An 18,414-nucleotide genomic window follows, 5' to 3' on the forward strand; every position below is an offset into this window, starting at 1 on the left:
ATCTCCATAATATATGGATCCAAAAATCTTGCAATATATGGACATCCCTAGTCACTGCTATAAGATATTAAAAATATAGAAATACAAGAAAATAATATTTCACAAACATCATTCATTCATAACAACAATAATTTTATAAAAAAATAATATAAAATCTAAAAGTCATATATGTCAGGAAAGACCCTGAATACCTAATAGAATACATGGAACTAGAAATCATCTTTTTATAGTGTGAAGTGTCATCTTCACAGCCTTCGACTTAATTTCTTTCCTCCAGCTCGAATAACGTAAGTATCGTAAATAAGCTTGATTACACATGCTCCACGTAGGCGGAGGAGGAAGAACAATGATCATCGCGGACGAACCTCGGAAATCGCCTCCTGGTTACAACGGTAAACGACAAGTCCTACGACGAAGGACGACGGGTTGCAACCTCCATTATGCGTCATCGAATCGTTAAGTCGACGTCGAGCAACGGGATTACGCACACGCGGATACGGGATCCACGATTTCCTACAGTTCGATAGCGAAGACTGTAATTTGACGAATGATCGATCGATTGTCCTCGTGGATCTCCATCGGGCATGTCGACGACGCGTGGGTCGAACACGATTATTTGCCACGCGGCCAAATAACAGGAAGACGGATGAAGAAAGTATTGACGGTCGAACGACGATTTAGGTGATTCGCGAGGGAAATGTATGATACTAGGAAAATTTATTTGATTGTGGCGGTTTTGAGAGTTGTAGGATTTTGATGAGGGTTGGAGGGTTAGAGGGAGTTTGGTGATTTGGGGAGTTAAGGGTTGGGAAGTTTGGGATATTGGAAATTTGGGGATTTGGGAACTTGGGGTGGTGGAAATTGGGGGGGGGTGGGAATTTAGAGAGTTGCGAATTTAGGGAGTTGGGAATTTGGGAGGTTGGGAATTGGAGGAGTTGGGAATTTCAGGGGTTCGAAATATAAAGAGTTGGAAATTTGGAGATATGGAAATTTGGAGAGTTGGGAATTTCAGGGGTTGAAACTTTGGAGAGTTGGGAATTTAGAAGGTTGGAAATTGGGGGAGTTGGGAATTTGAGCGATTGGAAATTTGGAGAGTTAGAAATCGAGAGAGTTGGAAATTAGGGGAGTTGGAAATTTTGAGAGATGGAAATTTTGAGAGTTGGAAATTCGGGGAGTTGGCAATTTGAGAGGTTGGAAATTTGGAGAGTTGGAAATTTGGAGAGATGGAAATTTGGAGAGTTGGGAATTTGAGAAATTGGAAATTTGGAGAGTTGGAAATTTGAAGAGATGGAAATTTGGAGAGTTGGGAATTTGAGGGGTTGGAAATTTGAAGAGTTGGAAATTGAAAGAGTTAGAAATTTGATAAATTGAAAATCCGAACACTTAAAATTCTAATCAAATTACCATCCACTCAACCTATAATTACCAACCAAGTTTACTATGAATAAACAGTTCACTCCATTAAATATCCGTTATACAAACAATTTCCCGGGTCTTGACTTTCCAATCAGAACAGTTACTTATACGTGCAATTAATAACGAGATCTCTGGTCGAGCAACTGAATAAATGAAGTTCGTAAAGGGTAGAGAAGAACGAAACACGTTGCTCGTTAGTACATGACACAGAATTAATGCACCAAGTCCGAGTTGCTAATAGGATGACGTTAATGAGGATCGACGAATGAACATGGTTACAGGTTTTCGAGGTCGTAACTGTCGAATAGCCGAAGGAAAATCAGAATTCACGAGCAGTCGTCGATCTTTCAGGCCAACAGACGTTCAGGCAAACCACGTAAATGGGTTTCTGGCTTACTGGACAATTTTTTCCTCCTCGGAACTAGTTCTGTGCTTAGAATGCGTCTACCGATGTCAACCCACGAGTTGGTGCGTGAGTGTTTAGAAGAGCACAATTGGTCAGAATAGAAAAGACACGTATTTTCGGTGGTACTGGTTCGGCAATAGTTAAAGACAACTTAAGGTAGGCAAACGTTTCACCTCGAACGTCAGAACGTCGTGGGGACTGTTCAAGATGGGGTGCGTCCCTTAAACCTGGCTCAGCCTCCTACGCGCCAGGTTCAGGGTTGCGAAGAGTACCGATGTCAACCCACGAGTTGGCGCGCGAAGAGGCTGTGTTTAGAAGAGCCACGGCACAATTGGTCAGAATAGAAAAATGGACAACTCGCACGTATTTTCGGCGGTATATCGGCTGTCGCGGTCGCACACCGATTAGGCCAAAAACAATGACAGGCAAACGTCTCGAGAGTGAGATAGTGCCACTTGCGTTCAGCAGTTGTTATTGTCATTATTCTTATTTGCCAAAATTAACGAAGTGTTCACGGTGGGATAGCTTCTTTTACTTTGGGTCCACGCGCCAGCTCGTGGGTTGACATCTGTACACTGCATCGGTTCTGCGCTTTTAATCGCGTCTACGATAGGAAACGAACTTGCGACACTCACCATCACGAGAAATTACAAAATACTTATTGTATGAGCTGTTCGATGTTATTGATCCTTTCGAAATTATACGAGTCACGATATTAATATTTTTTTTCGATTTCGTTGACAGGTATTATATATATATGTAGTTTGTGAATATATTAACAGGGTGATTTTATGTACTTCACTGATTGTACAGCGTTGTGGAAGAATTATTTCTTGTGTATTTATATAATATAAAATTGCTTATATTGCTCGATTTAATTGTTTAATTTATCGTTATTTTTTAGCAACAAATAACGTTTGTATTTTTATATGTACATCTGTCACTTTATGCGATTAATCATCACTGTGTTTTTTAGTATATTACATAATTAATTAATGTTGTCTTTTTGTGTATATTATAAAACTAGTTAACCTTGTATTTTTACTTATATTGCAAGATTAATTAATATCGTATTTTCATGCATATCGTATGAATAATTAATCTTGTAATTTTATGGACGTGTCATGATTAATTAAATTGCATTTTTATGCATATTATATGAATAATTAATATTGTCTTTTTGTGTCTTACAACAAACCTAAACAAAAAATTGTATGTCTAATAAAATATAAAAAAATAGGTAAGAAATTTTATATATTTTATATTGCATAATAATCAAGGTAGATATGCATATAGATAGGTATTTAATTTACTAAATACTTGTTAAGTATAAATTTCTAGAATCTTGGAGTATATTTTACATAAAGAGGTTCTTTCTCTCCCAGAATAGGAAATCGAATCTCGAAACTTCGAAATCGAGTCCCGTTGCAAAATTGATTTCGTCACGATCGATGGTGATCTAAATTTATCCATGATCGAACGTATGGCGATCGAGAAAACAGTCGTGTGAAAGGAGCATAACGGAATCAGTGATAAAACAGCCGATCGAGAATAACAAAGGATGACCGATTCCGATTTACTGTAATCATGCACTATAACGAAAGTATTGTTATGAAATACAATATATAATAAAAATTATTTATTATTTCCTTATTGAATCATTGTTACAAATTTCAAGTTATAATTCAGAAACTGGTTTAATTATAATAATTGCATAATAATTAAGTTAAAAAAAAAAAAAATAATTAAGAATAAAAAAAATTTGTAATCATCCTTAATTTTTAATAATTAAATTCTAACCTCTAATAATTAAATTCTAAAATTTAATAATTGAATTATAATATTTAATAATGAATTCTAACTTCTAATAATCAAATGCTAATTTTTAATAATTGAATTCTACTTTCTGATAATTAAATTTTAATTTCTAATAATTGTTATTCATAGTCCAAGAATTATAAAACTTTCGTCTCCTTATTATACCTAAATTTAGTCATGGAACCAGCAGCAGAGACCAGTTTTCAGAAATTCTGGTTTTCATCGTTCTTTTACCTGACTGGATTCCTCGTCGCGATATTTTCGACATTCTAATCGGTCCGCGTTCAACGACATCGGTCGAAACGGATACGGTTGTCATAAACTGGCTACTAAACGATCTTGTACCAAGAATTTTTGGGACAGAACTGTTTTTTTCACCATCAAATCCCGTTTGATTCGATTAGTTCTCTTGTATTAGGTTTCTCCATTCGTATTCTAATTAATTGTGGTTGTTAAGCGAAAGCGATTATAGTTCTCCTCGACAAAGTTCCTATTTCAAGTCGTTAATAATATTTTAAGGAAATATTTGTTGAATATGCAATTCGTAATTTTTATCACTGCAAGATTTAATGACAGAAACTATAATATTACTTGCAAATTCTTATAATTAAAAAATTATTAATTTGTGTTAAAAATAAGGACGAGCCAAAGAACTACAAGATTTAGTGATAGAAACCATAATGTTACTTGTAAATTCTTCTAATTCAAAATTACTAATTTGTGTTAAAAATAAAGACAAGCCAAAGAGCTACAAGATTTAATGACAGAAACCATAAAATTACTTGTAATTCTTGTAATTCTTAAAATTCTAAAAAATTCTTAAAATTCTTAAAATTCTTAAAATTCTTAAAATTCTTAAAATTCTTATAATTCTTATAATTCTTATAATTCTTATAATTCTTATATTTCTTATAATTCTTAAAATTCTTATAATTCAAAATCACTGATTTGTGTCAAACATATATGCAAAACCTACCAAAAAGTATAAAAACGTGATCTCGCTATAGAAACATAACCCTAAATCAAAATCTGCCGAAAGCAATTTAAGCTACAAGACTCGAGCACCGAAAGAAAGTTACACGAATCGAATCACGATCTCGATTGCCACGATTCGATCGTTTTTACAAGATCGTCGATACTCTCTCCGTCGAAGATGTCAGATTATTAAAAGAAAAAAAAGAAGAGCAACGAAGAAGGAGGAAGAGAAGAAAGGTGGTAGCTTCAAAGAAACCGTAAAGGCTCGAGATTCTTTTACCGATCGAAGCACTGGAGAAAGTACTAGCGTAAGAAAGAAATTCAAGCTGTTCGCAGGAATCTGGTGACGCAGGAATTCTCTGGTTTCCTATCATTCGGTTTCACAATGCGATTAGGTAACAATTGTTGTATGTTTGGCAATATTGTAAATGGCTGAATTGTTAGCAAAACTGAATCTTGGTAATGGATTGTTAGCAAAACTGAATCTGATGAAAAATATTGTGTTGTCTGTGGGTTTTGGAAAGTTGGGAATTTATGGATTTGCACAGTGAAGAATTTGCAAGTTTAATAATTTGAGATCCTCAGCATTTGGTAATGAATTATTAGCAAAACTGAATCTGAAGAAAAATATTGTGTGTTGTCTGTGGGTTTTGGAAAGATGGGAATTTATGGATTTGCACAGTGAAGAATTTGCAAGTTTAATAATTTGAGATCCTCAGCATGGTAATGGATGATTAGCAAAACTGAATTCGAAGAAAAATATTGTGTGTTGTCTGTGGGTTTTGCCAAGTTAGGAATTTATGGATTTGCAGAGTCCATAATTAGCAGGTTTAATAATTTGAGGCCCTACTCATTTCGTAATGACTTATTAGCAAACCTGAATCTGAAGAAAAATACCTATCATAAATATATTTTATACTATCTTTTGTCTATCAATCAGATTTTGATATGTGACCTTGTTTGAGATCTGAACGTCCCTTCTCAAAGAGTATCACAACAGTCAAACATCCTTCCTCATCCTAAATAAACTTCCCACTTTAAAAAATAAAAGACAAAACTCTCTTCGTTTTCACCCATTTCCAACAGTATTCTTAAGTGTCCCTCGTCCTTAATTCACAAGTTCATAACGAAGGTTGCCTTCAAACGAGTTTACCTTTGTGTGCGAGCACCAAGAAACGAGAAACGAACTTTCACCGACAGAAGAAATTCGATCTCTTTTGTTGCTATCGATCGGTGAAACGAGTTTTCGAAATCTGGTAAGAACGAACGGTTCAGGGTTTCGAATTTTCAGTAATGAACTGCTTCATTTTGTATATAAAAGACATGTAGTGTATGTCGTTCTTTACAAGGTTACAAATTCTTTACAAGGTCGCAAGTTCTTTACAAGGTCACAAATTCTTTATAAGGTTACTAGTTCTTTTTTGTAAGGTTAAATGTTCTTTGCGAAGTTACTAACTGCTCTTCATGAGGTTCCAAGTTATTTAATGTCATTACTTCTCCTTCAGAAGGTTTCAAATTCTTCACAATGTTGATAGATCTCCTTTACAAGGTTATGTGTTCTTTACGAAGTTACTAGCTCTTCTTCATGAGGATCCAAGTTAGTTACAATGTCATTAGTTCTTCTTCAGAGGGTTTCAAATTCTTCACAATATTGCTAGATCTCCTTTACAAGGTTATGTGTTCTTTACAAAGTTACTAGCTCTTCTTCATGAGGATCCAAGTTAGTTACAATGTCATTACTTCTCCTTCAGAAGGTTTCGAATTCTTCACAATGTTGATAGATCTTCTTTGCAAGGTTAAATGTTCTTTACAATGTTACTAGCTCTTCTTCATGAGGTTCCAAGTTATTTAATGTCATTACTTCTTCTTCAGAAGGTTTCGAATTCTTCACAATGTTGATAGATCTTCCTTGCAAGGTTAAATGTTCTTTACAAGGTTACTAGCTCTTCTTCATGAGGTTCCAAGTTATTTAATGTCATTACTTCTTCTTGAGAAGGTTTCGAATTCTTCACAATGTTGATAGATCTTCCTTGCAAGGTTAAATGTTCTTTACAAGGTGACTATCTCTTCTTTACAATGCTAGTTCTGTATCAGGCTAAGACTGTCTCGCGACGGCCATCTTGCTTGTTTACATCAGCGTCTCTCTCACTCACCTTCAAAAATTCGACTTTACAGAGTATTTATTGCTGTCTAAAGCGACCGGAGCACCCTGCTTACTTCGAAAGGAATTTAAATCCGCTCTTGACAGAAATATATACTTCTGTTTACCCAAAAATTCTTCGAAATATTTTGCACAAAGCACATAACTCTAAAATTGTATAAAAAAATACATAAAAAAGAGAATTTATTCAAAAATTAAACATTCCTCAATTTCTACATTATCAATAACATCTAACATCAAAAAATTGGTAGTGTTATATTCAAACCGAACGAAACTTCGCAAGAAGTCGAAAAGAAGCACACTTTTTTCGGTCAGTATGTCCTCAATAATTCAGCAGACGGTGAACTTGAATTCCATCGGACGTGTGCCACTATCGGCACCATTCAGAAAAACGAGGAAGCGAAAGATTTGCCAGTGATGTCACGTAACGAGCCGTTAGGAAGGCCTTTTGTTAACACGGTTGCATAAGATTATGCAAAAATCTGGGTCACCGATCGGACAAGAGAAACCAATCCGGGGCTTCGATCCTGAGGCGTACTACGTTATTACGGTGGGATCGTCGGGCCGGCTTTATACGGTTTAGAACACGCGACACGTACGGACGGGATCCGTTAAACGATGATCGCGTGCGATCTGTCATCGTGGCATTCCGTCGCGTTTCCTCTTTGGATCGCTCTGAATCTTGAAGCAACGAAAGTGCGGGTTTATGGACGATAAGACGAACGCGGAAAAGAAAACTTACATGTATGAACAATTTGATATTTTGAACGACTTTTGGGTATCGACCGCCATTTTAGGCACTGTCGGGTCCAGAGAAATAGGTACGCTTCAACAAATTTGATGCGGAAGTTGTAGGAAAAGGTTCAATGTAGTGCATTAACGCGTTGCTTGCCACGTCATGAATATATGGATGACACTTAAGTTGCTAAACTGATCTAACATAAGTATTATTAAAAATATGTTCACATTCCTCATGAAAAATTCTTGCATTAATTTCATGGGTCTATGGAAAAGAAATGTAATGCGATATTGTGAAAATATTTGGTAAAATTTATTAAAAATTAAAACACTACTTGATGCAATTTTCAATTGTTTCAATGTGGCAGTCAATGTGTTAAATATTGTGCGATGTTCAATGTAGTAGTTCAAAATGTACAGTACAATGTTCAATGTAGTACTTCAAGAAGTGTAGTAAAATGTTCACTGCAATATTTCAAAAAGTGTAATATGACTTCTATATACCACTTTTCAAAGTACTACATAAAACAAATATTGTATCAGTGTTATTTTAAATAGGTACCAATGCAAGGTAAGTTCCGATTAATTGAAAGTTAAGAAGCGAGTTGTAAATGTCTCGTAACCGATCGAAGTGAAACCGCGACGAAATATCACGTAGCCCCGTTTTCTCCCAATCATCATGATGTCCGCCTTGCACGAGTTCTCTGCACGATCCAATTAAGGTTATAAAACAAGTTGCTGTCAAAATTTGTGTAGTAAATGTTAACAATTTAAGTATTTCTCAATTTGCATTCGGACAATAGAATATTTAGTTGGTTGTGACATTTGAGTAGTGATTTTTTCAATTATTGGATGTGTTGCGATGATAGTTGGGTCAGGTTAGGATAATTGGTGGTTAAAGAGTTGAATATTTGAGTAGTTGAGTAGTTGAGTAGATGAGTAGATGAGTAGATGAGTAGTTGAGTAATTGAGTTAGTGAGTGGTTGAATAGTTGAGTAGTTGAATGGTTGAGTAGTTGAGTAGTTGAGTAGTTGAGTAGTAAAATAGTTGAGTAGTTGAGTAGTTGAATAGTTGAGTAGTTGAGTAGTAGAGTAGTTGAGTAGTTGAGTAGTTGAGTAGTTGAATACTTGAGTGGTTGAATACTTGAGTAGTTGAATACTTGAGCAGTGGACTACTTGAGCAGTTGAATACTTGACTAGTTGAATACTTGAATAGTTGAATACTTGAGCAGCGGAGTACTTGAGCAATTGAATACTTGAGTAGTTGAATACTTGAGTAGTTGAATACTTGAGCAGTGGACTTCTTGAGCAGTTGAATACTTGAGCAGTTGAATACTTGAGTAGTTGAATACTTGAGTAATTAAATACTTGAGTAGTTGAATAGTTGAGCAGTTGAGTACTTGAGTAGTTGAATACTTGAGTAATTAAATACTTGAGTAGTTGAATAGTTGAGCAGTTGAATACTTAAGTAGTTGAATACTTGAATAGTTGAATACTTGAGCAGTGGAATACGTGAGCAGTGGAATACTTAAGCAGTGGAATACTTGAGCAGTTGAATGCTTGAGTAGTTGAATACTTGAGCAGTGGAATACTTGAGCAGTGGAATACGTGAGCATTTGAATACTTGAGCAGTTCAATACTTGAGTAGTTGAATACTCGAGTAGTTGAATATTTGAATATTCGAATACTATAATATTTGAATACCAGTACATTTGAATTATTTAATGACTGAATACTTGAACATTTAATTACTTAAATACTTGAATACCCAGATATTCAAATCTTCTAATATTTGAATTCTCTGCCTACATTAAATACCTGCATACTCAAATTCCCATGCTTGAATACCCAAATCTTTGAATACCTATCGCAATTTTTTCATACTAGAATTCTCTAATATTTCATCACTTGACACTCAAATTTTGAGTCATCCAAACATCCAAATATCTAAATACTCGAATCCCGAATTTTTTTAATACCAAACCATCCAAATACTCCTACAATCCAAATTTCGGTGAATTCAATTACCAGAACACTCGAATGTCTCAACCAGCACCGTTCTATTAGAAACGAGGAATGAAAGGCCGACGACTACTGGAAGGCCATCGAACAAATTGAAACGCTGGACGCATTTAAATGCGTACAACCAGCACACATACCTATATGTACACACTCAACCAGCTGCAATCACTGATTTTTCAGTCTTGATCAAGGACGAGGCAAGAATTGGAAAGGGACGTGCCAGGTCACGGTCATTGTGACCCACCGTCCTTATTTGCATTCGTACTGTGACGTTAATCGATTTTTCCGCATCGTTTCCTCATTATCGATGACTCCGATCGATACTTCACCTTTGATTACGTAAAAATAAAGGTGAAGAATTGATTCATAGTCGCAAGTGTCGTGACCGATGTTTCAAAGTGTTCGTTAGATTTGCAATTTAATTGAGTGGATTTGCAATTTAATTAAACTTGCTTCGTTTTTTATTTCAGCGAAAAAAAATTTGTATTGAGCTGTGTAAATTTTTTAGTTCACCGGAATTTTTCTGTTTAATTGAGCATGTCTGCGATTTCATTGGTAATTCATGTCTGAATGTCACATTTAATTGATAATTAACTTGCAGTTAATTGAGCGATTTTATAACTGATGACAAAGATACATTTCTATGTTTTAACTAAAAATACTTTTGTCAGAATTATTTTTTGTAAATATATAAAAATTTAGAATTTTAGCAACAAAATGAACTATTTAACAATTTGTTGAATTATTTAACAATTTATGGAAACCATACAATTATGGAATTATATATTTATGGAATAATTATGGAATACAATTTATAGAAAGAATGTGTAAATATCTAAAAATGTGTATATAAGAAAAATGTATAAGTGTCTATGTCTCAAACGATCAGAGATGTATCTGAACCAAAGTGTTCTACTAAAGCATAGTAAACTATCTCAACGATAGTGAACCATGGATGACTAACATAATTAAAAGGGAGACAGTAAAATCTGGTTATAAAAAATGTGCCACGGGAATAGCCGGTTCAAGAAAGTGGACACGTGGAGATCACTCTCCCGGGCGTCCGAGCCCCCCGGGCGATGAAAGTTTGCATTCCCTCGTATCGAGTCCTCGGACCAGGGTCCTAATTTCACGAACTCATCCGTGTTCCGAAACCTGAGAAAAAAAACACTCTATCCCACCTGCGATTTTGATGACCTACAACTTTGATTCTCAATCTCACTTTCTTATTTTTCTCTCATTAAACAGATAACGGTTATTTCTATTTATCTACCATTATCTCCACTATTCCTTCTGCTAACAAGTCAAAATTTTTGATTAACAAGGTAAAATTTTTATTAAACAAGGCAAATTTTACTTTTACGAGAGTAGAATCCTTGCAGAGTCATCGCACTTGATAATCATCGAATGTACTTGGTAATCATCGAACGTACTTATTAGTATTTGCTCGTTAATTCGAATGATCGAGATAGCGAAAAGAAAGTCGAATAGTTGAGTCACTGATGCATACATCAACCGAGGTTTATCGTTGTAATTGCATTCCGTGTCGATACACTTCTGTCTCGCGTGTCCTTTTACGTGGGCAGCCATAACCGTGTGACGCAAATGCCACGAAAATGTCGCTCCACCAACTCGTCGCCGACCGGAGTTCCTTGTAAGTCATTGGTCCTCGTATTCGATTATTATGCTGGCAATGAGACGGCGGGATAACGTTGTCGATGAATTAAATGCTGTCGATGACAATGCGTTAGGGTTTGAACATTGAAAAATGCAGCCACGGTATTATTACACTTTGAGGTATTCGAATACTTTAGTTGTGGCAATTTTGAGGATGTGGTGATATGGGGTGTTTAGGTATATGGGGCATGCAGAGGTGGGGACATTTAGGGTGTGGGATATTTAGGGTAGGGGACATTTAGGGTATGGGACATTTAGGGTATGGGACATTTAGGGGTATGGGACATTTAGGGGTACGAGACATTTAAGGTGTGGGACATTTAGGAGTATGGGACATTTAGGGGTATAGGACATTTAGGGTATGGGACATTTAGGGGTACAAGACATTTAAGGTGTGGGACATTTAGGAGTATGGGACACTTAGGGGTATGGGGCATTTAGGGGTATGGGGCACTTAGGGGTACGAGACATTTAAGGTGTGGGACATTTAGGGGTATGGGATATTCAGAGACATGGGTCGTTCAGAGATATGGGACATTTTGAGGGTATAAGGTATTAGGAATCTAGAACACCTATGTCTGGGACATCTACTGGATCTAGGACAATTAGTAATATGAGGGCAATCAGGGATATGGGACACTTAAGGATATGGGACATTCAGAGACACGGGTCGTTCAGAGATATGGGACATTTTGAGAGTATAAGGTATTAGGAATCTGGGACACCTATGTCTGGGACATCTACTGGATCTGGGACAACTAGTGATATGAGGACAATTAGGGATATGGGACATGTAGAGATATGGAACATTCAGAGATAAGGGGTATTTAGGAATATGTGGTATCCAGAGCTTTAGGACACTCTATTAGACAATTAGTAATGTGGGACATTCTGAAGTGTGGAGCATTTAGAGATGTGTGACATACAAGGATATGGGACATTTAGACATGTGTGGTATTCAGTGGTCTGAGACATTCCACTTGAGTAATTAGTGATGTGAGACATGTAGAGGTACGGGACATTTAGGGATGTGAGACATACAGGGATATGGAACATTTAAACATGTGGAGTATGCAAGGATCTAGGACACTCCACTAAGACATCTTCCAAAATTCTCAAATACACAAGCATTCAATTGCACCAATTGTCCAAGTAATCTAAGTTCCATTATCATTCGAGTGTTCAACTCCGAATATACAAAGTACCTAATTATTCAGAAACAGGTACCACAACCAACATACCACTAAGACATCTTGCAAAATTCTCAAATATCCAAATGTTCAAATGCACCAACTGTACAAATAATCCAAATTACACTGATATTCAAGTATCAATATAGCATCCTATATGTAGTATCTCATTGTATATCATCATATACATATCATCATATATTGTATGATCATATATCATCATATGTGCCCTATTCTCATCTTCAAAACTGACCCTCCACCTTATTCCAAAACCACCCCTCCCATACTCCAAACTTCTCATTCAATAAAATCTTCATTAAAAGACTCGAATCATCGAATCATTAGAACCACCAAAGGCCCCAAATAGTGGAATCTACTCAAACTTGAGATTCAATCAATGTGACTGATGATCGATGACAACGTCCAAACGGTTGACAGAACAATATCCAAACGTGAGGATGCGACAACTAAACAAAAACAAACTACAGGGAAAAGGATGCGACAACTAAACAGGGAAAAGAGACAACTAAACAGGGAAACGAGGTTCGCGCGCGGAACAGAGGCGGTTGCATTATTCCAGGTATTTTTGTCGGCGCCGGTTGGCCTTGCGGACATTACCTCCGGTGTTCCATTCACCATGGCAAAACAGGAGAGATCGTCGTTCGCAAGGATCTCCTGTAAACGGAGCCTCGATTCCAGCCAGCCGGCGAGGCTCGTTCGTCTTCTCGGTGAAAGAGTCGTCTACGGCTGGTGAATGCGTAATATACGATCGTATCGCCGGCCCTATGCACGATAGATGCCCGCAAACGGACCGTGTGCGGCTTGCAAAACGTCTTCCCCGTCTTTGCCGCGATCTTATCGGATCCGCAGTTTGTTTTCCGCCGCGTATTCGACGCCTCTTCTCCGAATACTGTCGCGGATATTTTTCGTCGATCTTGCTACTAAATTTCATCTGTCACGATTTTCCGATTAAACTCGACAATTTTTATTTTTTAATTTCTCTATTTCTGAATTTCACTTTCAAGCTTTCGAATGATGGAATGCGAGATTTGGACGTTTAAGAATTTTTGACTTTTTAGTTACTGATTTGGGTTTCTGTATCAAAAATTCTCTAGATACTGGAATCCTTCAGTCGACAAGTCGCTCTTCGCCTTCGTAAAAGTTAAAATAAATTTCAATAAGAGAAGCTTAATAATTTCTGCAATTTACAATGAGGAGTAAGATGGGTTATTGTACTTATGTTCTGTAAAAGTAGTGTTAAAATATAGTATCGTAGTATCGGTTTAGGTTGTACAATATTATGTTCGTGATCTAAAGATTCACACTATTTAGCTTAATAAAAAAATGTCAAATAAACAATTTTTAAATTAAATTTAGAGTGTTACACATATGATGTATAAACATGAAGCTAGCGGTAGAGACAAAATAACTTCAAAAGAATTCATCAAATTTTTCTACTAAATAGTTGAAGAGTCATGAACATAATTTCAAGGTATTTAATCAACAAAATATCGAACAAAGTTCGCCACAAACGCGAAAGTACGATCAGGGTTTTCGTTTCGCCGCGTAAGCCTCGGTCATCGTTCGCTCCGGCATTAATTGAGGAATTATGTGCCGGCGAATGATTACATGCATGTTTAATAAAGACTCCGTTCTATCAAGACTCGTCGACCGCGAAATGAAACATTCATGAAGCTAAAGAAAGAAAAAAGAGCAGTATTTACGTTAAAAAAAGAATCGTCTGCTAATTCTTCCCTTAATAATTATTTTATTAAGTTTCTTAATAAAAAGAATCTGTTTCTGTTTATTTTCGATCATGTGGGTCAAAGGAATTTACGCGACGTATTGTTACGTCGCACCGTTACGATCTCGCAACGGCCGCCATTATCTCGTTAATGTATTCCTAGCCGTTAATTCCATTGAATCCGATGCAACGTACCTCAAATTTACCTTCATTCACTAATTCCCTGTGCTGCATCGAGCGGCTATCAATTTCGATCTGGCGCTCGTCCGCGTCTACTTTCTCACGGCTATGATCAGATACGTAGACGGTAGACGTTTTGTGTGAATGTGTATCAACAAGGTAGAAGTTGAACGATATTTTCCTTGATCAATGAATCTGTTTGATTGGGATAGGCTTATCGTGGAAACCATCGTACTATCGTCAATAGTTACTCTAGTTACCTACTTGTGTGGTAGGGTTGGGTAAAATTCTTTTTCTGCAGATTGACAGTGATGGTTTCTCCACGCGCCGTATCTCCACGCGTAGTATCTCCACGTGTGGTATTCTCACGCGTCGTATCTCCACGCGTTGTATTTCCACGCGTGGTATTCTTACGCGTTGTATTTCCACACGTGGTATTCTCCACGCGTGGTATTCTCACGCGCCGTATTTCCACGCGTAGTATTCTCACGCGCCGTATTTCCACGCGTGGTATTCTCACGCGTCGTATCTCAACGCGCCGTATTTCCACACGTGGTATTCTCACGCGCCGTATTTCCACGCGTAGTATTCTCATACGTCATATTTCCACGCGTGGTATTCTCACGCGTTGTACCTCCACGCGTGGTATTCTCACGCGTCGTACCTCCACGCGTGGTATTCTCACACGTCCTATACCCACGCGTGGTATTCTCACGCGTCGTATCTCCACGCGTGGTATTCTCACGCGTCGTATCTCCACGCGTGGTATTCTCACGCGCTGTATTTCCACGCGTTGTATGCCCACGCGTGGTATTCTCACGCGCCGTATTTCCACGCGTGGTATTCTCATGCGTCATATTTCCACGCGTGGTATTCTCACGCGTTGTACCTCCACGCGTGGTATTCTCACGCGTCGTACCTCCACGCGTGGTATTCTCACGCGCCGTATTTCCACGCGTAGTATTCTCATACGTCATATTTCCACGCGTGGTATTCTCACGCGTTGTACCTCCACGCGTGGTATTCTCACGCGTCGTACCTCCACGCGTGGTATTCTCACACGTCCTATACCCACGCGTGGTATTCTCACGCGTCGTATCTCCACGCGTGGTATTCTCACGCGTCGTATCTCCACGCGTGGTATTCTCACGCGCTGTATTTCCACGCGTTGTATGCCCACGCGTGGTATTCTCACGCGCCGTATTTCCACGCGTGGTATTCTCATGCGTCATATTTCCACGCGTGGTATTCTCACGCGTTGTACCTCCACGCGTGGTATTCTCACGCGTCGTACCTCCACGCGTGGTATTCTCACGCGCCGTATTTCCACGCGTGGTATTCTCACGCGCCCTATCTCCACGCGTGGTATTCTCACGAACTGAATTTTTCGCGCATCGTATTTCTCACACGCTGTTTCTCACTTGTTATATTCTTCGTACATATTTTTTCAAGCGTTGTATTTCAAAATGTACTTCAAAAATCATATAATGCTATACATATATACTATATGTATAACTAATATATAACACATATGCTATACATATGCTATGTATGGCACTATATGTACAAGTATAGCACTATATAACATTCTTCATAAAGTACTTTTATGCAGTAATAATAGTGCTATACATATAATGCCATGCATTACTGTATAAAAGTACCTCCTAAAAAATTTTTTAAAAATAAACCACACGTATCGAAACGTATATACGTTGAATTATGCACATATTCAAAAGCGACATAGCAACAGAATTTTTTTATCCCCAAAAAAGTGTTTTTTTACAGCAGAGAAAGAATGTCGACTGACGCACATGGCGCTTCGGGCGTTCAAGTCTCCGGCAAGAGAGTTGTCCGTGGCTGTTGTGCAAACGACATTTGCATCAGGTTAGCCAGCAACCGGCTGGAAACGCGTTAAACACTTTCTAATTGGTAGCCTCGAGAAGGGAGAAAAGACTTGTCGCGGAACGCGTTGTGCAATTCGCGAATGCAGGAAGGGTTTCGCGACGGGTAGTTTTGGCGTGATTACAGCGCGTTAATTCCCGGCGATGAATAGGAAGCTGGTTTAGCTTCGAACAGCTGTTCCTTCCGTGTCTACAGACACGAGATAAGGTTGTTTTCCATTAATAGGACATCCACTTATACGATGTTTCGATTGTTCGTGTCGGTTTAAGTGTGCAACTGTTTTCCTGCGATTAAAACACGGTTTGAGTAGATCTACTCGTGTTCAGTAAAGCTAAAGAGTTTGTCGTTAATTAAGCAGCGATTTTGAGTAGCGTTAAAACCTTGAATGTTTGTAGCATGTGTAGGGTACTTTTTGTTATATGGCCGCTCGTTATATCGACTTGATTTGGACTTTTAGGTACTGTAGTCGAACCTTGTATTTTCCTGTGTGATATACTGCTTTTACGTATAATATACTTCTGTGACTTATATCGTCATGCTTTGTATTTTCACGTGTTGCACTTTGATTTTCACGCGCAGTATACTCGCGCGTTCTATTTCTCACGCATTGTATTTTTAGTGAGCTGGAATTTTCGCGCGCAGTAACTCCACGTGTTGTATCTTTACGCGCCGTATTTCCACGCGTCGTACCTGCACGCGCTATATCTCCACGCGTGGTATTCTGACGCGCCCTATCTCCACGCGTGGTATTCTCACGCGCCGTATCTCCACGCGTGGTATTCTCGCGCGCTGTATCTCCACGCGTGGTATTCTCACGCGCCGTATCTCCACGCGTGGTATTCTCACGCGCCGTATCTCCACGCGTGGTATTCTCACGCGCCGTATTTCCACGCGTCGTACCTCCACGCGCCATATCTCCACGCGTGGTGTTCTCACGTGCCGTATCTCCACGCGTGGTATACTCACGCGCCATATTTCCACGCGTGGTGTTCTCACGCGCCGTATCTCCACGCGTGGCATACTCACGCGCCGTATCTCCACGCGTGATATACTCACGCGTTTTATTTCTCACGCATTGTATTTCTAGTGCGTTGTAATTCTCGCGTGCAGTATCTCCACGCGTTACATCTTCACGCACCGTACCTCCACGCGCCATATCTTCACGCGTGGTATTCTCACGCGTTGTATTTTTCACGCGTTGTGTTTCTACGCATAGGATTTCTCACGCATTGTATTTCTTACGCGTTGTAATTGTCACACCCCCTATCTCCACGCGTTATATTATCTTCATGCACCGTATCTCCACGCGTAGTATTCTCACGAACTGAATTTGTCACGCGTCGTATTTCTCACACGCTGTTTCTCACTTGTTATATTCTTCATACATGTCTTTCCTAATCGAAACGTTACGTACATAATCCACCCTCCCCATCAAATCCAAACAAGACTTCCAGCTAAAGTTCCATCAAATCTGCTCACATAATAAGTGAACCAGTGTACTCACCCTGGGATCGCGTTTCCACGTCCTTGGCGAGCAATACTATCGCCAGGAGTAGCAATTTGGTGAACCAAAGCCTCCACATGTCTTCTGCCATCTGCGTCCCACGAGATTACCAGGCTACGTGTTGCGCTCTCATGTAAAAGTTGGTCCCGGATGGATACGTAGCCCGTTACATCGGCACCAAAATAACGTGCACTTAACGCGATCCGTTTATCACCTCCGACGCGTTTCAATCACGAAATAGCAAACGAACGACGAGCAAAAGGGTGGACTATTTTTTTTGTCAATTGTCCAGGAGTTAGGACGAACGATATTATCCACCTGGTCACCAGACAGAGTGCGGTTAACGAGAGCTACGGTACTCGACGAGCTGAGCAGCCGACCGATTGACCTTTCTCCGGGTGCGTAACTTTGTCTGTGTCCCGGTGAGGACTGAAGGGGAAGCAAGGCCCGCCGCCGGCTGTTGGGGAACCGGAGAAAGGTGTATCCATAGAGAGAGAGAGAGAGGGCGAGAGGAGAGCAGCTAAGGCCCCTCTTCTATCGCTACTCGTCCCCACCTTCGTCCCTTCGGTCCCTCTCTCTTTGTCTTTCGCGCTTGTTTACCTCGTCCTCTCGTTTCCTTCTTCTGGAGAATGGGCCCGTTTGCCAGACGCGTCGATCTGTTCCTATTCGTACGCTATCTTTA

The 18,414-nt window shown here is 38.8% G+C and overlaps 1 protein-coding gene across 3 annotated transcripts in view; it reads right to left on the reverse strand.

Annotated features, from left to right (window-relative positions):
• The window catches only part of LOC100879114 (uncharacterized), a 105,593-nt gene extending 87,423 nt beyond the window's left edge, over positions 1 to 18,170 (reverse strand). For all 3 annotated transcript variants that reach the window (XM_076534020.1, XM_076534019.1, XM_076534018.1), the window contains exon 1: positions 17,733 to 18,170. In XM_076534020.1, coding sequence (XP_076390135.1) covers positions 17,733 to 17,823 — 91 coding nt within the window. In that variant the 5' untranslated portion in view covers positions 17,824 to 18,170. The remainder of the gene's footprint in view (positions 1 to 17,732) is intronic.
• Positions 18,171 to 18,414: the final 244 nt, after the last annotated feature.

The sequence above is a fragment of the Megachile rotundata genome, chromosome 7 (genome assembly GCF_050947335.1).
Source record: "Megachile rotundata isolate GNS110a chromosome 7, iyMegRotu1, whole genome shotgun sequence".
Classification (NCBI taxonomy): domain Eukaryota; kingdom Metazoa; phylum Arthropoda; class Insecta; order Hymenoptera; family Megachilidae; genus Megachile; species Megachile rotundata.